At 35.7% G+C, this 24,311-nt stretch overlaps 1 protein-coding gene across 3 annotated transcripts in view; it reads left to right on the top strand.

The window, feature by feature from the left end:
- SNX13 (sorting nexin 13) overlaps positions 1–21,804 on the top strand; it is a 59,428-nt gene extending 37,624 nt beyond the window's left edge. Inside the window, exons 17-26 of one of the 3 annotated variants that reach the window (XM_051609923.1) lie at positions 3,349–3,418; positions 5,845–5,984; positions 8,222–8,329; positions 9,251–9,361; positions 10,619–10,780; positions 11,945–12,016; positions 14,480–14,625; positions 16,396–16,464; positions 17,969–18,081; positions 18,271–21,804. In XM_051609923.1, the coding sequence (XP_051465883.1) occupies positions 3,349–3,418; positions 5,845–5,984; positions 8,222–8,329; positions 9,251–9,361; positions 10,619–10,780; positions 11,945–12,016; positions 14,480–14,625; positions 16,396–16,464; positions 17,969–18,081; positions 18,271–18,518 (1,239 nt within the window). In that variant the 3' untranslated portion in view covers positions 18,519–21,804. Of the gene's footprint in view, positions 1–3,348; positions 3,419–5,811; positions 5,985–8,221; positions 8,330–9,250; positions 9,362–10,618; positions 10,781–11,944; positions 12,017–14,479; positions 14,626–16,395; positions 16,465–17,968; positions 18,082–18,270 lie in introns of all 3 variants that reach the window. The other 2 variants (XM_051609922.1, XM_051609925.1) reach the window with 2 other exon arrangements.
- The last annotated feature ends 2,507 nt before the right edge of the window (positions 21,805–24,311 follow it).

The raw sequence follows: 24,311 nt of genomic DNA, 5'->3' as shown, positions 1-24,311 counted from the left end.
CTACAGAGAGATATTTGCATGGAACGTTTCCAAGTCTAGATTTTTGTTGTTCTTGTGAAAAGTATATTTGCAGAATGCAACATTTAGTAGTTTTATAGAGAGTGAAGAATATTCTAGAGCAGAAATAAGAAAAAAGAACTCCTTTCTGTAGTCCATATTGTTCAGGGATGGCAAGTGTTTTCAGTGCTTTTACAGGTGTTTGAAGACTAGTAGGTTAGTTTTTCCTGGCTGGATTCCATGTCAAGAGTAAATTTCTGTACACATAGTTTAGCTCCCTTATGTTAGTCAATTACATGAAGAAAAATAGACCTTGGAAAGGTTACTTCAAAGGTCTGGGAATTTCTGTACTTCTACCTAATGACAAGGTATTAAACCAGATTGGGTTATGGTGTGGTATTTTCGCTTTTTAATTAATTTGTGTTCCTTCGAATATACCTAACGTGAATGATACTAGACCGTATGGGGCTCTGAGTGATCGTGTCTAGTTGGAGATGTCCCTGCTTATTGTAGGGTGGTTGGACTACATGACCTTTAAGAGGTCTCTTCCAGCCTAATACATTATATGATTCTATTATATTTAATACAAACTTTCTGTTGTTATTACCTGTTCAAGTTTCAACCATTTAATTTACTTGCATCAATTGTTGCTGTACAGTGCCATGCCACAGCAGTTGAGAGTTTCCTAAAGTTTCCGTCATAAAATACATCGCCTGCAGTTTATACTTTAACTGTAAGAATGTATTGTAAGATTCTTTGGATGAGAGGCTCAAAACTATTTTGAGGAGAAGTTATTTTACAAAAAATATTTTGTGGAAGTATCTTTTTAATTTCTGCCTTCTAACTTGACACATTAATCTGTATTAACCTAGTAGGACATAGTTTAGGGTTATAAAACCATACTACAATATTTATAGACTCTTGCAGACTTTATTTGAATGGATTTGATTTTACATGATTTTTGATTGTAATCATGTAAGATTGGTTTATGTTTAAGGAAGCAGAGAAGGTTAGAAACTTTATTGATGGTTTTAGGTTTAACACAAGTATGGCACTTCTGCCCAGTAGGTCCCATTCTAGGTAACCTTTTATAGTAACTCACTGTTAAAATGGCTTGGTTAAATTATAAAAGATACCCGATGAGTACATATTCATTCTGAATGTATATCTTTGAAGAATGACAGAACTTGAGGGTAAAATATATAAAATATTTGGAATCCCAGTGCCTATAAATTCTATTGAAGTAGCTTAATCTCTTTGTTTTTAACTGGTAATTGAAGATTAGGATCACAGGTGTAGTGGGCCATCCTCTGTTTATTTCAGTTGTGTATTCAAGTATTTCACCCAGCAATCTTGCAGAGCTTTGTTATGTTAAAGCTTAGTAGTCAAATGTATTAATTTTAAGTAACAGTAAAGCTTCTCTAAAAGACCCATTAGGCTTCTTTGGACACCAGTAATTACTGAACAGGGAGACAGGGCCTTAGCTAGCTGAGGGTGTACTTGTTTATTTTTTATTGAGGGAAAGCATTTCTTAGAAAAGTGCTTGTTTTTTACATTCAGCATAGAAATTACTCAAGCAATAAGTGTGCTGTAACTTTTGTGTAGTGCTTTAAGTAAGTTGAAAGAAAACAGAATGGTATAAAGATAAACCAAATTATTTGTTATACAACATCTGTATTTCCACAGTTAAGATTTTTTTGGGGTTCATTTGATGCTCAGTAAAATACTATTTGTAGCTGTATTTTTATTAGAGTTGAGATATCCCATGAAAGTGTCATATATGTTAGAGTGATCACAGAGCTGTGTAAGCTGGTAGGGAAATTGTCCTTGTCCTTGGCACTATCTCTAGACATATCAAGGAGATGGGGGTCATCAAGAGCAGTCAACATGGTTTTACCAAGGGTAAGTCATGTTTGACTAACTTCATAGCCTTCTATGAGGAAATTACTAGGTGGATAGATGATGGTAGAGCGGTGGATGTGGTCTATCTTGATTTCAGTAAAGCATTTGACACCGTCTCCCACAGCATCCTTGTAGATAAGTTGATCAAGTATGGGTTTGATGATCAGGCAGTGAGGTGGATCAAGAACTGGTTGAAAGGAAGAAGTCAGAGAGTTGTAGTCAATGGGGCAGAATCTAGTTGGAGGCCTGTGACTGGTGGAGTCCCTCAGGGGTCGGTACTGGGACCGGTGTTGTTCAACATCTTCATCAACGACCTGGATGAGGGTGCAGAATGTACCCTCAGCAAGTTTGCCGATGACACCAAGCTGGGAGGAGTGGCTGACACACCAGAAGGCTGTGCTGCCATTCAGAGAGACTTAGACAGGCTGGAGACTTGGGCGTGGAAAAACCTGATGAAGTTTAACAAGGGCAAGTGTAGAGTTTTGCATTTGGGGAAGAAAAATGCCATGTACCAGTACAGGTTGGGGGCTGACCTGCTGGAGAGCAGTGTGGGTGAAAGGGATCTGGGGGTCCTAGTAGACAGGAGGATGACCATGAGCCAGCAATGTGCCCTTGTGGCTAAGAGGGCCAATGGCATCCTGGGGTGCATTAGAAGGGGTGTGGTTAGTAGGTCAAGAGAGGTTCTCCTCCCCCTCTATGCTGCATTGGTGAGGCCGCGTCTGGAGTATTGTGTCCAGTTCTGGGCCCCTCTGTTCAAGAAGGACAGGGAAGTGCTTGAAAGAGTCCAGCGCAGAGCCACAAAGATGATTAAGGGAGTGGAACATCTCCCTTATGAGGAAAGGCTGAGGGAGCTGGGTCTCTTTAGTTTGGAGAAAAGGAGACTGAGGGGTGACCTCATCAGTGTTTACAAATACGTAAAGGGTGAGTGTCAAGAAGATGGAGTTAAGCTTTTTTCAGTGATGACCAGTGATAGGACAAGGAGTAATGGATACAAATTGGAGCATAGGAGGTTTAAGGTGAATATCAGAAAACATTTTTTTACTGTGAGAGTGACAGAGCACTGGAACAGGCTGCCCAGAGAGGTTGTGGAGTCTCCTTCTCTGGAGACATTCAAGACCAGCCTGGACGCCTTCCTGTGTGATGCACTCTAGGTGACCCTGCTCTGGCGGGGGGGTTGGACTAGATGATCTTTCGAGGTCCCTTCCAACCTCTACGATTCTATGATTCTATGAAATAAAAGGTTCTGTGTAAAAGAAAGGCTTTAGTAACCAGGTAACACAAAGGCTTATTTCCATTGTTACAGTGTATTAAGCTATTCTATCAGTGTAATGAACTTAAAGTTTGAAAACTAAATAGATTAATCAAAAGGCGTCTCTCAAATGATGTATCTGTGGTCTTATTCTCTCTTGTCCATTTATTCTATTTCCCTCTCTCTCCCCAACCATACAGTCCTTAGATGACCTTTCAAATGTCCCTTCTGATGACACAGTTCAACTCCATGCATACATCTCAGACACTGGTAAGTGAATCACTTTTCATGGCTGCTTACTTGTTTTCCACCATTTATTTTGAGCTTTTTGTTACAGGCCCTTGAAATCTTAATCCTTTCATTTTTTAACCTCATAAAACATTCAAATTCATATTTGCCATGAAGTCCTTGTAATGGAAATCCTTACAGAACTGGTGCTACGGGTTATAGAGTATATATCTATACTTAAAATGTTACTTAATTTTTGTTGTTTATAGTATTTATTTTTCTTATCTCTGGAGAATCATTCATTAAATGTAATATTGTAAAAATGTAATATTTTAGCAATTATTTAAAAAAACAAATTCCGAAAGCCGTCTTTTTTTTTTTTTTTTTTTGGTCACATGATTATAAATCTTGACTGGTTACTTCTCTTATAATTTTTGTTCTGTGCTTGCTTATTGACCTAGCTTAATTTAAGGTAGTAATTTCAGTCTTTACAATGGTGGCATTTTTGGTCATCTTTTTGTCATGGTTTAACCTCAGCTGGCAACTAAGTGCCACACAGCTGCTCGCTCAGTCCCCTCACAGAGTGGGATGGGGAAAAGAATTGGAAGAAGAAGGGAGGAAACTCGCATGTTGAGATAAAGACAGTTTAATAGGTGAAGCAAAAGCCAGTTATGCAAGCAAAGCAACAAATTAATTAATTGCTCCCCATTGACAGGCATGTGTTCAGCCATCCTCAGGAAAGTCAGGCTCCATCACTTATCAATTAATCAATTATTAAGACAAATGCCATCACTCCAAATGTCCACCCCTGCCTTCCTCTTCCCTCAGCTTTATATGCTGAGCATGACATCATACAGTGTGGAATATTCCTCTTGTCAGTTGGGGTCAGCCATCCTGTCCCTTAGCCTACTTGTTGCTGAGGTGATGTGAGAAGCAGAAAAGGCCTTGACTGTGTGTAATCGCTGCTCAGCAATAAGAAGAATATCACTGTATTACTAAAGCTATTTCCAGCACAAATCCAAAAAATAGCCCCATACCAACTACTATGAAGAAAATGAGAACTACTATGAGAACTGTATCCCAGCCCAAACCAGTACACTTCTGAAGAAACTCGCCCATCCAGAAGTGCTACTCCTAAAGATGCTGCTTAGCAGTGCCCCTGAGATATGGTATGGTGGCTACACAGCAGAGTGGTCAGCCTGAGGTGAGAGAATAGGGATGTTCAACGTTCATGACGCCAGGGTTTCCTAACTCCATTCTCTGAACACTCTTCTGGCAGTGTCCTGACTGCACAGTGTTTTTTCTTCAGGTTCAGCACTCAACATTCTTCTTCTAGAGGGTAGATGGCAAAGAAGAGAGTGCCCAGTGTGTACCTCTCTTGCAAGTCATTCTTACATTGTCAGCAGCTGCCCCTTATCCTAGAGGTGCTCCCTGGTTGCTTGGATCATGGCATTATACTTGAGAGCAGTCAAGGCTGGAAGTACAAAAGGAGTTGGAGCTCATGATTTGTCAGTAAAAGGGTATTTTTTGGCGTGAGTGCGTTGAAAAATCCACAGACCTTCATTTAAAACTATTTTCACCTAGCCAATGGAAAATTCTGGTTACTGGGTATTCAATACTTAGAGATACCACACGTTACCAATTTAAACAGTGTGCAGTTACTCAGTAGATTAAATCAAAGTGTTTGAAACCAACTCTGTCCTGGGAGGATTCTGTGATGGAATAATGTCCAAGGGAGCTGTATTCAATGAAGAACAAAAGGTTGTTTCCTTCTATTTAAGATAGCTATCAGTGTTCTTTGCATTTATAAATTGACTTATCAATAAAATCTGTGTGCGTGTGTGTACACACACTGAATACATTATATATATGTATACACACATAGGGATTATGTACATATGCGTGTATATATATATAGTTTCTATTGACTTAAATAGTGGGGGGATGTTATTTATCTTACAGATAACTGCTGATGTTAATAACAAAACCAAATGCTTACAGCTTGCTAGCACTGTCTTGTATTTACAGTTTTTTTGATGGACAGATTTTTGCAATGTAATTGGAGTGCTTTGCAGATTGGAATTTTCTGGTTTCACAATTGTCTTTCACCTTTATCTTGAGTTCTTTGCGTTAAAATTATTTTTTTAAAGATCTGTTCTTAAAAGTTGAAAGCTTTTCTGTTCTTTGTTTTGCATGTCAGTGAAACTTCTCTAACTTCAAGGCTGCTTAATCTCTCTATTCAAGTTTACATAAAGTTTCTGGAGAGTATGGCTTATACAGTGCTTTGAATAAAAGGATGGCTTACTCTTCTGCTTGCATGTCCATTTTTTGTCTCTCAAGTCTGTCATTCCAGACATTTCTTCACTTCACATTTGTGTCCTTTCGTCTTCCTTCTTTCTGTTTGTTCCTTTTTTATTTTGTTTTTAAACTACTAGTCTATGCTGACTATGACCCATATGCTGTGGCAGGAGTGTGTAATGACCACGGCAAGACATATGCACTGTATGCTATCACAGTCCATCGGAGAAATCCAAACAGTGAAGAGACATGGAAGACATATCGACGCTACAGTGACTTCCATGACTTCCACATGAGGATCACTGAGCAGGTAATTAATCTCATAAAAGTCTTTTAAGGCTTCTTTGAAAGGTGCTTTTTCTGTGCAGTGGTATGGGATGAGTATTAATTTTCTCAAAGTGAGTTAAGATGTGGAGTTACAGCACTATGGTATTTTCCATTGAAATATACAATTTTACCATTTATATAATAATTTATTTGGGCTGAGCAGTATATACAGGTGCATGTTTATATAGTTTAGTACATGATGAATATAATTGCTGTGACAAAATGGAACTTTGAAAGCTATTCTCCTTGCTTTGCTTAATTTTACTTAATGTTTGTGTGAAGTGCTATTGATCTCAAATGGTGGCGTATTTCATTTGTTATATTTGTTACAGAGATTAAGACATAAAATGGAGCTTGGGAAGTAGGTATTTAGGTTTTAAAGGAATTGTTAAGGATCAGTGAGGTCTCAAACGGGACACCTGTTGGCAGTTCTGTGGTTGCTAGACAGTCTGCCGTTTATTGCTGTACTCTTAGCCTCCTAAAATGAAAGAAGAAAAAACAAAGACTTGTAATTCACCAACTGGTACACAGTAGAACCTGCTGTCATGAAAAAGTGTAAAAAATGTAGTGCTTTGAAAAGTGGAGGGGGAAATGCTTTTAAACCAACCCTTTGGAGGATACCAATTTGACCGCATAACCTTTGAACTAGTCAGAAGTGTTGGATTACATTTTTAAATTTTTTACTTTTTTATTAATAGAAGCATAGAGAACAAATTCTGTGCAGGTAGGTTAGCGTTGTAAAGTCATGATGGCAGTAAAAATGGAAAAGGCTTTACTAAAAAGGCAAACGTGTTGAATATTTATATTGATTTTCGACAAAGTCTGACTTTCTTTTGAATTTCTTATTATCTTAGTGTGCTGTAAATAAATTTGAAATACCAATTTTTGTACTTAATTTTTTGAAAATTGATTTTCTGTTTTGAAGAATCCCTGACCTATTGAAACAAGAATGGGTTCCCTGACCTTATATTGAGTTAATGTTCTGCTGATATGGGGCAGTCATTTAAAACTATCTTACCAGTACATTACTAGGAAAAAAAAGTGGCAGAAGCAAAAATGTATAAAATGTGAATGCACAGAAATGTCTTGTTGCTTAATCTGAGTTCTTTAAATTTACAGAAAATAGAAATTTATCCTCCAACACTTAAGGTTACAAAAAGTAAAGAAATTTCTGTGCTTCCTCAAAGCCTCTTGGAAACTCCCAATAATTTTGCTTGGTTTTGACAATAAAACAGACATTGCTACTGATTTTGTGCACACAGGAATGTCACTGATACACTGAACATTCTACTTGTGTGTTTCTCTGAGGCATTTTTATTGACATGTTAAGGGCAAAGATTATAATATTTTATTTAAAATTAACAGGAAGGATGGGGATCATCGTTTATTTTTCAGATAAAATAGATACTTGATCTAGAATGAAACTCAAGTATGGTATCTATATAGCTTTTCTCCTTAAAGTACGGAATAGATACACAGCAGTTTCTTTAGTCAGTAATGTAATAAATATCATGTGAGGTAGATATCTAGATTTAAAGTAGAGGATGTTTTTTGCTTACATTGCTTCAGTTTAGATACAAATAATCCAAATAAAAAGCTTTGTGACCTTCCAAAGTTAAGTGACGTCTTTGCAAAAAGAAGTTGAACAGTGGAAGCCAGTGACAATCACAGTCACTACCCAGAGAAAAGGCATAGGCGATGGTGTATCAAACATGGTATGATAACCTTTGTGTACGCTGGGTGTTACTGTCCACTCCAGGGTTAAAAACTTCATCATTTCTTTGGTAGGTTTGATCAGGAGAGGAAGGGAAATGTGGTTTAGAAGACTTGCTACATCTCTTGGTGTAGTGTCGTAACCATACTAACTTCTGCACAAAAAATAATAAATATTGAGCCTAAACTTTTTTGACTGGATGTGATAATGAGAATAATTTATACACTCTCTTAGTCTGGATTTCAAAAGTGAGTATTGTGTTTTCAAAAATTTAATTTTGCCCTCAACAGTCTCCTGAGAATTTTTTTATGCATTGGTCTGGACAGTCTACCTTTCATTTTTGCTTCTCCAAAGAATCTGAATTCTGGGTTTGATGCTGATTTTTGTGTCAGGTGTTACATGGTAGGTAAGAATAGATGAATATAATGAACCCCTGTCATTTCTGAGCTTATATGAGGATTTGTCACTCTAGAAAACAACAAAAAAAAATCATATCTTTTTTCTAGTTTGAAAACCTTGGAAATATACTGAAACTTCCTGGCAAAAAGACATTTAACAATATGGATAGAGAATTTTTGGAAAAGAGGAAAAAAGATTTAAATGCATATTTGCAGGTAAGCTGTTGTGTTTTTTTGGTTTTGTTCTAGGTCGGAATTCTTTTTCTAAGATAGAAAATTTGCTAGCATACTTTTTTGTTGGTGGTGATTTTTGTGTTGTTGTTGGCTTTTTTTTGTATTTGTTTTTTTTTAAAGCTGTGTTATAAGTGGTGTACAATCCTAAATAGGATACTGTAGAACTTGATATCTAGTAAGTCTGACATTACTTTGCTGTTCTCTTTTGTCCTCAGCTGGTTCTCTTCCAGCTTCTCTGAGCTGATGAGGATTCAGCTGTGTTGGTTTTGAGCTGTATGCCACTTAACTTTCTTCCATTACACTCATGTTTTGTGGTTACTTTCTCTTGTGCTGTTGTGAAAGGATTGGCATGACACCCGCTCTGGTGGCGTAGCAAACCACACAGCCCCATTCAGATAGAGCCTGTATCAGCCCAACTAAAGGAATTCAGTTGTCTTACTTCATAGGGACATCCAGGTCGTTTAGCACTAATATGCCAAGTAACTCAATGGACATGTTAACAATAAATAATGAAGATAAATAAAACTCTGTGAAATCTGATTGTTCTGAGTGCCAATATATTTTGTCTTTGTGCGAGATATGTGCCTCACGTTTAATAGCAATGTTTTTTCCAATCACAGCTCTTTAGTTTGTTCCCTGGAGTAGTTTGAGTGGTCATAAAGGTGTGGTTTTTTCTGTGAGATGCTATAAATAACATGCTAATTAAAATTATGGAAAGTACCAAGAAGCATCATGTTTCCATCTTGAGAATAGTGTAATGTTGGAATAAAATTTAGAAAATGAATTAAAAAATACATTGCAAGATGTAGCATCTTTGTGCATGGTAAGCTATTACTAAACTGAATTATGTGATCTTCTTCATTATTTATTTAAAAAGCACCTTCTAAAAATTATTTTTCTCAGCTCTTATTAAATCCTGAAATGATGAAAGCTTCTCCAGCTTTAGCGCATTATGTGTATGACTTCCTGGAGAATAAAGCCTACAGCAAAGGGAAGGGAGATTTTGCACGGAAGGTAAGAGTGTTTTGCACTGTCAAGGGCATCTTAGAGAATTCATTAGTGCAATGATTGCATTAAACAGAGATAGTGAACTTATGTTAAACATCTGTATAGCACTTTAAAGCAACTTACTTGCAAGTTGTTTTAAATGTTTTACGATTGACAAAGTATCTGAAGACATATGGAGCTAAAAATATACTGGCTTTGTAACAGGTAAATGTATTTGTATGGCTAGGAAATAAGATTTTAAAACTAGACACAGTGTGTTTGTTGCAAGTTACTTTCTGTCAGACATCTGTGATTTTTTGTGGTCTCATTCCTTTTTATTTCTTTTTTCAGTTCTATATTCTGTATTTGCTGCTGTTACCATGCTCTCTGCTCTTTAGCCCAAAAGTTGAAATATATTTCCCTTCAAAAACAGATGTTATGTGTTTAGTTGTAACCATTTAGAGTCATTGATCACATTTGGAGCTTTAAGCTGTGCATCCTTTTTGTTAATTCACCAGAACTTTATTCAGACAAGTGATTGATTCTGTCTTCAGTTGACCAGGTGATGTGGGCATCTGCTTTGCAATACAGCTATTTCTGAACTTCTAGTGATTTTGATTTAAAAAGCATCTGCATCTGTATTGTCACTTCAAATGTTGTTCTAGCTCTTGAAATATTTAACAGTGAAACAGAGACATATTTATCAAGGTTTTTTAAATTGCTAAGATTTGATTTTCAGCTTTTCACGTTCTTCATAAACTTAACTTTTTGAGGGCAGGCCACTAGTATTTGTGCCTCTGGAGTGAATTCAGAGTATATACTGAAAGGAAAATTGCAACTGTTTCTTCTACTTTGTTTTTATTTAAACTTGCCATGATATTAAAGCATATCACTCCAGTGCTGTTTAAAAGAGACATGTTTCAAAGATGAAGAGTTGAAAGCAGAAGTGAAACATCTGGAAGTAGGAAGCTTGGAAGGGAGAAATGGCATTGACTGGAGAAGAGAAGGAAAATAAATTCAAGCTAAGAAAAGTTGAGGGATAGGAAATGGAAATGCCTCAGGGAAAAGATCTGTTGAAAGATGTAAATAGCTATAGTAGGGCTATAAGGAATGAGAAATATAAATGCGAAGCTAAAAGCTTTACTCTGCATTCTGTAATGAAGTTAAGCAATTTGGGTTGTTCTTTATATTATTCTTTGGAACAGTGTGAAACTTCTCATAGTCTATTAATATACTGGTGTCCTCATAGATTATACAATTCTGGTTAAACATCTTCCCCTTCAGATGGACACATTTGTAAACCCACTGCGTAACTCTATGAGAAATGTATCAAATGCAGTCAAGTCTCTCCCTGACAGCCTGGCAGAGGGAATGACTAAAATGTCAGACAACATGGGTAAAATGTCAGAGAGATTGGGACAAGACATAAAGCAATCATTTTTCAAGGTAAGAAAATATTTGGTAGTTAACACATACTAGTGGATTAATAGGAAATGAGCTATTGACTCACTTAGACTTATGTTGTATACTATAATGAAGAGTCAAGTCATTAGACAGGAGAGCAATCTAGTTTATACCTACACCCTTTTAATAAGGACCAGCAGGAGACAGAGTTCTCTTTGCTACTAAGTAGCACATTTTAAGATGGCATCTACAGACTTTTATAGTGATTCTTCTTCACTTAATTTGGTACAGTCACTTGAGAAGTTTGAGTCACCTGTTTTGCTGATTTTTTTACCAGACATTCTCTTAAAGCTAGTTTGCTGCATCTGCTGCTTTCATAAAAAAAAACCAAAACCAACGAACAAAATATTTTGAAACTTAGAATAGGGAGATAGCCTCTTTTCTGCTTCTTCTTTGCTGAATTCTGTTTTGATTAAATTTTGTCTTTCCTGCCATCTTTTCTCATCTCTTGTATTCCTAAAATGTAATACCTTAGAGGGGGGCAATGGTAGCATGGCATGCTATCTAGAACTCCTATGAAAGTAGTGATCTTCCTAACATGTCCATCTAACCTTCCTTTCCCTTGCCCTTCTCTTTCTGTGTGTAGCTGTAAGAGTTTGTTATCAGGAATTTTTTTTACATTTTGTGTTACCAAGACAATTGTATGTGGTGGCTGTAGAACTGAGATGAGTTAACTCTTAAACCATAATAATATTGTAGTGTAGATGGTTGTTTGTTTGTTTGTATGATTGCTGGGGTGATAAAATTACTAGTCCTGGGCCTTGCTTGTAACTTCCCTGGTGTTAACTAACAATGTATCTGCCTTTATACTCACTGGGAAGCCTGTGGCTAGGTGGGAGTTAAAATCAAGAGGTATCCCATATGAATTTTGAGGTGTTTTTCATTTGAAGCATTAGGCATCTGAGAAAATACATGTGGATTGTTTTAAAGGTGTTTATGACTTTGATAGCTATAGGAGAATACCTGCAGGCTTGATTTGTTGGAAGATAAAGTACTACTGTACATTTATCTGTGATAGTGTTCACCTGACTTTTGACCAAATATTTGGTGCTCATTTCATAACCAAATTGATTTAGAAAATTGATCTGTTTTATTGTTATTCTAAAGCATTTTTTTCCTACACAAACATTACTTTTTTCATTGTAGGTGCCTCCTTTGATCCAGAAAACCTATTCAGACCCTGACCATTGCCGTGTTGCAGCACCAATTGATGACAATGTGAGTCTGACGTTTGCCCTTTCAAAGTTGACTCTTTATAAAACCAAATTAATGAGTTACTTATTTTATGTTAAACCATGTATTTATTGTTTCTTAATATTGTACCAGGCACTTAAAACAGTTAACTTCTTAAAAAACAACCTTGCCTGCTTTCTTCTAAAATTAACATCTTCATTGGCACTAAAACAATTTACACAGCAGTGGAATAATTTACAGTGTACATGCTACTGTTTCTGAGTTTTGTGGCTAGGAGTTTGGAAGTTTTTTTCCCTTCTTCTCTTCAATTTCTGTCTGTTTGAAGATGATAAGGTATTAGACTGTTGGCATAATTTCTGTTGCCATTCTATGGATTCTGATTTCTGATGTGACCTTTTTGGAAGCATTTATTTAATGGATCAGAAGTAGTGTTTACTATATTTTTATGGGAAAAAAAACAAGCTTCAGAATGTGTTCCTGAATAATAAACTTCTAGTATGTGAACACCTAAAATATATGAAACAGTAATGTTAGAGACTTGAAAGTGAAGTTTAAGCTCTTGATATTATCATAAGCTATGGTATTTTGCTGTTGTTTTGTTTGAAACATTGATCATATATGTGAAAACCACTGGAAAAAAGAAATACCTCTAAGTAGGACAGAAATACCATAAGATTACCAGTGATTATATGCAATTTGCTATGGTAATAAATCTGCACCTGTTCTTCACTTCATGTTTTGAGTTTTTTGGTCACATCAAAGCATTCCTATTTGTATTCCTGTGCGTAACTACTGTGATGGCTTGGTAGATGTATTTTTGCTCAAATAGCATATCCTTGAGTTCTGGGTTTTCTTTTTCTGTTGTTTTCCACTATATTAGTCTGTATCTGTAAATCTGTAATTGCAGATGTGTATCTGTGATACTCCTGAGGCTTCTGTTTTGCACAGGCAAAACAAAATACTTCTCAAGTATATTAGCAGCTTCCCTGCATCTGTTTCATAGATCTGTAAAATTGGTAAAAGCTACAGTTCTTGATAACTTATAACTTACATACCAAGTGTTTCTGAAGGGCAGATCTCCAGTGTTTTAAAACCTTTTAACTCTCAACTGTTCTTTTTAAGATATATTGTTCACAACTTACAGTCTCTCAATCAGACAAAAAATACGGCAGCTTGAATGGAATTTTACTTGGAGAAGCAGTACTGTAAAATCCAGGCATGGGTTTATAGAATCTTCAACTGGATTATGAATCCACTGTCCCTGTTCAGTTGTATATACAGATTACTTGTGTAGTCCACCAAAAAAGTGTCCACATAGCTGTGAAAGCTTGCTACTTTTTCCAACATAGGATGAACAATACAGTACAAACTACTGCTCTTCCAGGTAGAGCGGTGTCAGATGGCAAATACAAAACAAAATTCTGAATGTTATGCTTAGAATGTAAAAATCCTAATAAAAAAACCCCAAAAACTCAGAGAAGGTGCATTCAGTCAATACATTTTGCTGAGTATATAGTAGATTTTAATTTTAGCTTGTTATTCTATAAAGTTATAATAATAAATAAGAAGTTAAATAATGAATTGGTCAAAATCAAATTGATTTGTTATATTTTGAGTATTTGTGATTTCAAATGCAATCTTTTTATGTAATTTTAACAGTGTGCAGGGTTGTATTTTGGCATATAAGCAGGCCATGAGAAACTGCTGTCATTTCTGTAAGAGAAACATTAATAAAAACTAAGATGAAAATCTGATACTTTCATATTAAATAATTTAGTAAACCCTGCCTCAAATTTTAATATTTGAAAAAAATATTGACAGTTAAAGTGTATGCCATCCATCTTTAAAAGCTTGCAGTTACTGAATCCTCTATTTTAGGATTTCCATAACTGTTTGGGTTTTTTTTTAAGTCAATCTGAGTAATATCTTCTGTTAAATAATAGAATGCTTGTACTTTTTAAAATCTACAAGCATAAAAGCACTTAATAGCCATGCAGTTCAGAATAATATCTAAATAAAGGGCAGTTCATTCCAGTGAACTGTCATTGTTCATAGGACGTTCTGAATTTGGCACAGTGCATCCAAAAGAAAAAGATGCCAGCGAAATGCTTCTTCCAGAGTTTTTCACGCTGGGCATTTGACAAGAGAGCTACCAAAGGAGGAAACCAGGGACAAGCTCTCTCTTTCAGACATATTTACTTATATTACCTTTGTTCCACTTTGGTGAAATAAAACCTACTTTTTGTCTTATTTAAAAAATTCAGTGTGTTTAAGCCTAGTTTACCTTTAATTTTCAATCTTTCTTTGCTATTAGTGATGTTACAGAAGATTTAGGAAAGATTTCAGATTACAGTAAAATATAAAGCAAAGTATTTTGTCATTGTTCTGCTTATACTGAAGCATTTGGCCTGAGAGGTAGCTACTAGAACTGTAGTTTTCTGAACTAAACTGAAATAAATTTACTAATACTTTTACTTGCTTGATCAGGTGGATGACAATATTCCGCTGAGAGTAATGCTCCTCCTTATGGATGAAGTCTTTGATTTAAAGGAAAGAAATCAGTGGTTAAGAAGAAATATAAAAAACCTGCTTCAGCAACTTATTAGAGCAACATATGGTGACACAATTAATAGGTACTGTTTTTCTTACATAGAGCGACTGTGTGAGACTATGTAGAGTGTGTCTGTAAATCCTCTTTGGTACTACTGAATTATTGCTGATTAGATCTGAATGCGTTCCCATTTGAAGAGGATCAATAAGCCAAGTACCAATGTGGTGCAAAATGGAGATAAACACAGAACATTGCTGAAAGACAAGTTTCAGTAACTCTTACATGCTAGAAAACTTCCAAAAGAGCTTTGACATATCAACAAAAGTCCACCTATATGTGAATAAATGTAATATTGATGGTGTCTGTGCTTTTTTGCCCTGTCTTTTACACCATGCTTTTTGTTGTTAGTGTTATTACTTTCTGCAGTATTTCTGTTTGCATCTCTTTGATGGCACAAATGAGACATCAGCATTATCAAATAATGTGAACTGTACAGTTACTACGTTAAGCTTTTGCGCTCTCACTTCGAAAGATGGAGGGGGGACAAGGAAAAGAACTGTTATGGAGTTCCTTCTCCCCCTCTTCCCCCATGTTTTCTGTAATTCGTAATTCATGTATAGAATTTTTTTTGTGCAAATGCAAAGCAAATTAATAGTGCTAAATCAGTAATGTTTCTTGACTTCAGCTTAGAAAACTACTTTTTCAGGTTTTCCCTTCTAATTATTTATTTGTGAAATGTAAATAAAAATGTAGAACAAAAAACCCAACATCTAGAAACAAGGTTGGCACAATATTGTCATTTTGGATTAATGCCATGAGTAAAAAAATTTCATTTCTGGCAGATGATGAGCAGTTTCCTATTACTTTTCAGGACATTCCTCACCATATCATTACTTTTTACACTTCACAAGTATATTTGTGGTTTTTTTCATCATAACTGTGAAACATATAGACAGTTCTTGTGGTACCAGTAATGATGCAACCATGTAATTATAATAGCACAGGGTCTTTTTCAAATAATTCCAGATGTCCAGGAGACAAATATCTTGAGACCTGAGCTCCCTAAAACATGCTGGCCTGTTTAAGGGCTGTGAATACTTCTTATTTTCAGATTGTAGTATAACTAGCTTAGTTTGTGCACAGGCTGCTTTCTTATTGCAGACATGTGCAGAACTATTTTCCTTCTGCCTTTGATATTTGCATCTTCTTCTTCCTCTGATTCAGCCGTCATACCTTGTCCTAGCAGATTCTTGGGGTTTAATGGTACTCTGCAGCAAAATTGTGTTTTCCTATTTCTTAGAAAACGAAATACATACTATGTTTAGGGAGATAATCCTGGGGTTATGCTGATACACAGATGCGTGTGTCATTTCTGCGAACATACTAGATTTGGATGTTGTGTGTATGTGCTGATGGTCAAAGAGTTTACGATCAGTCTGTGTCTCCTGTTAAAGATTAATAAATAACTGCATATCTAAGTATTGTAATTTGAGATTTTAAGTAGGTTCTTTGCTTACAGAATCAGAACTTGAAGAGTGCTCCATAAAGGAGTACTCTACAATCAGAACATTTATCTAGTGTTGATGGCAGATGCAACATCAGTTTTTCAGCCTGCCTAGTCATTGTGCTTCTACTCAAATAGAAAAAGGCTTTAGCTTTAGGAGTGTTCAGTGAGCTTAGATTTTTATCCTGAGAATTTGCCTTCCTAGTATGTGGCTTTATAGAACCTAATTATGAAATTGAAGAAAGCTGGAATTTTACTTTATTTGCTGCCCCAGAGTGTTCTTTAAAACTGTATGCCTATTTGTTTTTTGTTTTAAAAATTAAATGAGAGTTGTTGCTTTGATTTTAGAAAAATAGTTGATCATGTTGATTGGATGACATCTCCTGAGCAAGTAGCAGATGCAGTGAAACGCTTCAGGTATGTCTTTTATCATAGACGTTAAGTATGAAGTACTTGCTAGTGAACGTCTAGTATCTGTATATCCTTCCTATTCTTTTTAAGTGAGGAAATTATTATTACTGTACAGAACTCTGATTGGAGCATACACTGCTTTTTACATGTGCTAAGTGAGAGAAAATGTCACATAAAGAAGAATATTTTTGAGTTTTCTCCTCTTCCTTTAGAAGCTCTTTGTTAGCCAGTCTAGGAGAGGTAGAGTATGAGTGTATATATATATAAATTCCATCATATTACTGCTTGAAGTGTCTTGTTTACCTTGAAGGCATGTGTATGCCTTGCCTTGAAATGCAAACACTTATTACTAAAAAACCCTTGCCTCTAAGCTAATGTGTTGTATGTGGGCAGATACAATTAACTGAAGTTTTGAATTTGAAATTATCAAAGGCTCTGTTTGTGGGAGAGGCCATGCAGAGGGTTTGGAACTAGATGATCTTTAAGGTCCCTTCCAACCCAAACCATTCTGTATTTCTATATTTTATTGTGCCTTAAGATAACTTCCTGTCAGAGTAAAGTTTTTAATACCCCTTTATGATTCAGGGCAACAGCAACTTTGAAAAAGATGTTACTCGTACTCTTAATAATTTATAATTATAGTAATACAAATATTAGGAATGAAGACTAGGAATTAAAATTTTATGTCAAACAGGATGAGGATAATTTTCAGGAAGTATATGCATTAGAGGACTACTATAGTAGCTGGCATCTCTGCATTAGCTCTAGAGATGCCGTACTCAGCCATATGTTTTGCATGTGGGCAGGTACAACAGAACTGAACTCTAGTTTGAAAGTATCAAAGGCTTTGTCATTCTCTTTCCTAAAAGGCTTAATGGCATCTGCAGTTGGATGGGGGTGGTAGATGTTAAGTAGGATAAAGTATCAGCCAAAGGCTTATACTTTACAGAAACCCTGTTATTCTTAATAAAAACCAGTAAGAATGTGCTGCTTAATCAGGAAAGTAATTTGTAATTTACTGGTGCAAAATACCTTTTTATAGAGCCACACATTTTTGCATTGGGCTTTATACTACACTGAAACTGCTTCATCTCAGCTCTAGCTTATTGATAGCTTAACTACCAACGGAGATCTTATAAAGCAATTAATAGACCTAAGGCTTGAGTCTCTCATTGGCACTAGAGACTGATTGGTAAAAGCAAATCTTAGGTGTATTTTCTGTAACAATGTGGTATTTGGATGTTTTTGGTGTGTAATATTTTCTTAATTTTTTTTCATCTGGTTCTTGCACTAAAGAAGTGTATGGTAGCTACTAGTAGGTCGAGTGTATTGTTCTTCTTGCTTTTGATTTCTTTTTTGCCTTTTCCATTTTCTAATATTTGAACTGTGTGTTATGTTGTGTGCAAATTGCTTTCTTACATTTGTTTTATGAGGTAGCTTTCAGGGATTAAAAAGAAACTTTCACTTGGTAAAATTTTAACGTGTTTTGACAGATTTGCTTTTGTTACAGAGATGCTTTTTGGCCCAATGGCATTTTAGCAGAGGCTGTTCCACGGAGGGACAAAGCTATTAGAATGAGAACAAGAGTGGCAGGGAAGACCAAATTACTGGAGGTAATGCCAGGTGAGTCTGGTATTAAAGTCTAATAATCCTTATCATATGTTGTTACTGGAATAATGCCCGTATTCTTGTTGATTGTTTAAATGTTGTTCCAAGCTACGTCATTTAAAAGACTTAATGTTCAGTTTAAGTTTGCTGTTAACACAGAAGCAGAATTTAGCTTAAACTACTGTGTAACTTTCATTTTTGTAGATGAGCTGAAGCACATCATAGGCGCTGAGACAACACGGAAAGGCATTCTTCGTGTCTTTGAAATGTTTCAGCACACTCAACTGAATAAGAGAATGGTGTACGTGTTTCTGGAGAGATTCCTAGAAACCTTATTTCCACAAAATAAGTTCCATGAGCTCTTCAACAAACTGCATTCACGGTCAAAGCAGATGCAGAGGTATAAGCAAAGACTACATTCTACTCAAGCGCCTTCCTTGCAGAAAAGGTGACACTTCAAACCTATTAAGCTGGTGTATGTTTGTCCAGGACTAATTACTTGGGCAGATTCTCTGGGGCTTCAAACTCACATGCTGTTATTTCTGCACCAGTCTTCTAGTGTCACATATTAGGTTATTAATGCATCTGTAAGACCTGTGGATCGTCTCATCTTCACTTGTAATTCAACCACTACCTGAAGGGTTTATGTGTCTTAAGTGATTTGGTGCGTCTTCATACAACATTGAGAAGAATACTGGCCCAGTGTATAAGAATGCTGATTCCTTCCATTCCTGAGTCAATGTTTTCGCAGTAATGAGAAGTGCCAGACTGTCCAAGTAAAGCACAACTCTGGTGATAGAATGGAAGAATAGGGTGTTTCGGCACTGGGAGATAGTGCAATGTGTGAGAATCAGGTAGAGTTATTCTACCTTATGAGTGTTGAGGCTCTGTAGGGCTCTCTTAACATTCCTGTATAGGCTAAGCTAACAGGAAAAGCAGTCAGGAGAGGGGAGAGATAGTTATAGCCCCATTATAAAAGTACAGTTATTAAGGAAAACTTGAGGTAATGTGGCTTTTATGCCACATTTACATCACTTTTCATGTTTTGAAAAATAAACTAACGTTAGTTCTAAGGGGAGTTTTAGAGAAGGCAGAGGTGCAGTAGAAATAAACCTTTATTCTGATTATTCTGTAGCTTTAAGGGCCATATTCTGCTCTTACAGCACCTGGCATACATTTTGCATGTAACTTCATTGACATCATATTTATGTTAAATTGACTTATTTGAACATATGTCATGATCATAGTTGTAGGAGGAAGGGGGTACATGTTTCAAGGAAGGTAGACATCATGTAAGGAGATGAGGAAATTGCTCTAAGACACAGCTTACACACAACTGCCCACTAAAATTCAAAACTTTTTTGGGTTGTAAAAGTCTATGTCCTACTAAATTGAAAGATTCCTTACCTTTTAGTGTGTAAGCCTCATATGGAAAAATACTAGTACTAGATGGTTCCTCACAAGTAAAGGATCTCACTAGTCATATGCAAACGCTTCAAAATTCTTGACTGCATCTCAGTGTATATATGAAAATAAAAAGGATATAAAACAACAATATTTTTTTAAATATTTTTTTTATTTTTTGCATAGTGTAAAATTTTAATAAAAATTTGACATCAAGGCCCCATATCATTCTGTTTAGTTTCATTGAAGAATTTCTTTCCAATTGGAAATAAAGTAACAACTGAATAGTCCTGTTTGGCCATGGCATGTCTCAGTTTGTGTTTTCTTTTTCATAGTCCCCACCCCTTTAAAGACCACTGTCCAGGTGAACAGAAAGTAATCCTATAGAGTCCATTTTGTTCTGAACACTAGACACAGGGGAAGATGCAGCTATTGAGTAAGCATCCTTAGAGTAATTTGTGTCTTAATGGGAACAAATGATCCTTTTACATGAGAGGGGAGCACAGACCTTTTATGAAGGCATTCTAAGAGAAGATAGAAGGTTCTCAGAAGACCCACTTAAATTGACTGAAGCCTCTATATAGATAATTTTTTCTCATGGACTCTATTAATGCAGTGTAGCCTTTTATCATACTATTTAATGATGATCATATTGTACTGTTAACATTCTCATACAGTATGCATGGGCTCAAGTGCACTTGTTTTTTTCTTTATTGCAGAACTAAATACTGTAAATGAAATCCCTTTCTTTTATAATCCCTAGGAAGACAAGTTGGTAAATATGTAAGAACCCTTCCCCCTTCCTCTCTGCAGGTTTTGTAGAAACCATGATGATTAAGTGCTGTAGAATTTAACAAAATTCTTGAGTTCTATGTGAAGTAACCAACATAGCCAGCTCCTATTGTTTACATGCCTGTATCTTCCTCTGATGTCAGGGTGCTCAAGCATACTTGGCATCTGACTGATGAAAGATCAATCAGCAGTTGTACTTGGTGATATAGCAAATATATCATTGATCCTAACAAATCTCATTTGTCTTTTAAATCACTGAAATTTGTTATGCAGTATAAAAGTGGGAAGTTCAAATACTGTTTTGTCAAATCTGTGAAACCTTTTATCTATCTGTAGGTACCATGAAAAATTTCAAGATAATAGTGATCATTTGCAAATTTGGGATTTTTTTTTAATTATCTGGTACATTTCTGTACTACAATAAAATAATATCTCCAGGAATGTGAACTGAACATACTATGCTGTGTGTATTGGTCATTTTACTTTTTTTTAATTTATTACATATATATACCTATACACACATTTATGTGTGTGTGCATATGTATATATGTATTGAATTTTTGTCTTCTGTATTTAATTACAGAATGTGGCTTCCTAATTCAGTGGTGCCTGTTGACTGGCAAAAATAATCAGAAATGAATACTTCTTGTTAAAAAGACTTTGTATGTACCTTTATTTAAATGGGTTTTTTTGTTGATGATTTCAAATGTTGTTGACCTGCCCTGTCAACCCATGCAGCCTGTTATCCTAAAAAGTTTCCAAAACTGAATGTTAATATACAGCACTTAAGTGTCTGGATGTATTTTCTGGCCTTTGGGTGCTGTGACTGGCCACTGAAAACTGTGCCATTGTCAACAAATGCACTTGTTTTAGCCTTAATTATTTTTAAGAGAAAATGAGCAATTGAATTTTTCATTTGGTTCATCCTCAAGCTCGTGCTGCTGGTGTTTGCTAGAACTAAACAGTAAATTTTAAGTGCTACCAGAATGTGTACCAAAATAAAAATATATGAATTCCACAATCTAAATTTCAATTTTGTGCAATATTTTCATGTAATGCATGTGTATTTGAATAACTGTAAAATAAATGAATTTTTAATGTTTTGAAGTCTAGGTTAAAAATGTCTTCTCAGCTGAACAATTTTGCATTCTGTTGTTGCATTAGTTTAAGGACTTGTTTTAAAAGTCTTATTTGTTAATCCTTTGTTAATTCCCTTGTTCTCAATGATCTTTACTCATCTGAGCAAAGCTCATATATTGCAAGGGAAAAATCTGAAGAGCACATCTCATGAATATAGCTGTTATAAATTACTTGTGCATATCATTGTACAGTAAGTGTCAGCTGTGTGCCTAATTGTTCTATTGATGCTTTTTCCCACCCTTCCCCCTCCTCTTGTTCGTGTAACAAAGAATGAACATGAAGCAGACTGCCATGGTCACTTCTACTGAATGGCAGAGGACTCTTAAATTTTTTTTTGGAGTTTGTATTTATGTTCTGTCCAATAGAAAGCTAAAAAATTACACTAATAAAGTATTAACAGGATTACTATGAGTCTTTAACTGTTTGTTTTTAAATAACTTTCTCGTTAGCCGGTACGAATGTTCCTCAGTCTGGCAATAAACCACTAAGAAAATATTGCTGTTCAGTGATATTTAGAAAATCAGTCATTTGTTGATTTTTTGGTAAACAATTTATGAAATATTTTTACTTCTAACAAATTAATGTCTACATTCATTTTCAACCAGTATTTGCAGAGTGTCTTGTATTTTCAAAAGACATGTGCAGAAACTGTGGCATTGTATGGTGTGGGAGGGATTTTTTTATGTTGTTGGGTTCTTTTTACTCTTTGTTTTTTTTTTTCCCCGGGTTTATTTTTGCAGCAGCTGGATCTACCATGGGAGCACAATTGTTACCCTTGATATATTTATTCCAGCTGTTTCACATTCATCAAAAAGATGTCCCGAGCTACAGAGCTGTTGGTTCTTTGACCCTAGGGTAATGTGTTTACTGCTTTCACTAACTTACACACTTTTGTTACAGGATATAGACACATTTCAGGAATTTCACTAGCTGGTTGCAAGTTCTAATTTCTTGTAGTTGTTTTTCTTGGATAATTTAATGGCAAGAAATTCCACTCAAAACATTCTTAGAAATTAAAAATATCTGCCATTTGCTAAGTGAGAGTAATACGGGCCTGTTATTACGGGTTATTTAACTCTGCAGTCTGTCAAATTAACTGGTTTGTATTTGATATCTAGTGAATATATGAGCATTGCTAAAGTTTCAGTAAACAGCATCATGCTGCATCAATTTATTTAACCAGAAACTTAATGGTTTACATTATGAAAGAAGGTTTACATTATGAAAGAAGTGTCAAGGACCTGAGCAATTCCAAGTTGTTCTACATATAAACATTAGTGCTATTTCACTGCTATAGAATCCATCCTATTTCTTTTTTTCAATAGTACTGATATTGCCAAGGATATGATCTCTAGAGAGTGTATAGTCTTGAGCCATATGAAGTGCAGTGATATGCTGTATGTGGGCTCTTTTGGCTTGTCTGTATTGTGGACACGAGTAACATTCACAGGTGATGCTATAAAAGAGTATTTAAGTAGTATTCTTTCCAGATAACTCAGCAATGTTTTTAAATAAGAATACATAAGCACAATTACTTAAACAGTCCTTTGGTTTCTCAAGTTAAAATTTTTGGTATTATGGTACTTTATTTGGCAAGATTTTTATTGTGGCAAAGGTTGTACTGTGATTCAAACAGTAGAATCAGTCACATAGTAATCATAGGTTGTAACAGATTGTCACACGCTCTCGAGGGCTAGAGTGCAGGTGGATACCAGACAGGAAAGCATTTGTCAGGTTTTTTTCCTGACTGAGATTGAAGAGTGAAACAACTGCGTTTCTATGCAACTCGCCAACAGAGGAAAAGTGAAAAACTGAATAAAGGGAAAATTTGTAGGAATCAATATGGTCAGTTAGCAAAGTAAGGTCTTATATGTGACTAGGTTGACTGATTCTTTGTCTCACTGGGATTTGTGTAATTACAGTCTGGGATAGGCCACATCATCTCTATTCTATGTAGTGTATTGGATTGGGAAGACTGGATAATAAGGAATGTTGTGATGCAAATAGAGCCAGTGTAAATTGTAGAGCATTTTATTGCAGTTTGAAAATATGGGGGAAGGAGGGATTGCTTTATTTTTTGCCCACTCGAATATTAACAAAAGTAGGATCAATCTTGAAATTTCTCAGCAAAAATGACATCAGTGTCAGTTGTGCTGTGTGCATATTAATTTGGCTTAAGGAGCAGTGTCATTCCTGTCATTTATTGATAATACTAAGGGGACACATTTCTTATTCACAAGGGTATTTCTGGAGAGAAAATTAAACCATGGCTGAATTCATCTGGCAAAATCATATCAGCATTAGTTTTAGCTTCTAATCCAGAGCTGGAATATTGCTTCCTGCACAGTGATGTGTGTGAGGGAAGGCAGAAGAACCAGAGTAGCTCTTGGGAACTTACGCAGTAAAGATGAAGCAGCATCAGTGAACACACAGTTGTCTTCCTACCACACCTTGCTCTGCATGGGCATTCCCTGTCCATTCTGGTGATGCCCTCTATGCAAAGAGAGAAGACAATAGTTACACCTTTCACTGTAAATGGCATAAGAAAATGTGATTTGGCTGTATCCTATATTTAAGATCCATAGGTAAGAAGACTGAACTACTAATTCATATCTAAATAAAATGACAGTCACAACTTAAGCTATCCATTTTGAGAAGAATTCCTTCACCTGATTTTCATCAATGCATATAATAAAAGTGTGCACTTTTGTGACCACCAGAACACGTTTAGTATTGTGGATTAGAGTTAATACAATCAATACGAAGGTACCTTTTAAGTTTTAAAATTGTTTTAACTGAAACCAGTTGTGGTGATTTATTTTATGCCAAGTCAAGTGGTAATTTACTGAACTGAAAGAGATGTGCCTGCATAATTGGTCCATTAACCAGTTTCTTCAGGAAACAAACAG

The sequence above is a fragment of the Apus apus genome, chromosome 2 (genome assembly GCF_020740795.1).
Source record: "Apus apus isolate bApuApu2 chromosome 2, bApuApu2.pri.cur, whole genome shotgun sequence".
NCBI lineage: Eukaryota > Metazoa > Chordata > Aves > Apodiformes > Apodidae > Apus > Apus apus.
This window is presented reverse-complemented; position numbering and strand designations above follow the sequence as displayed.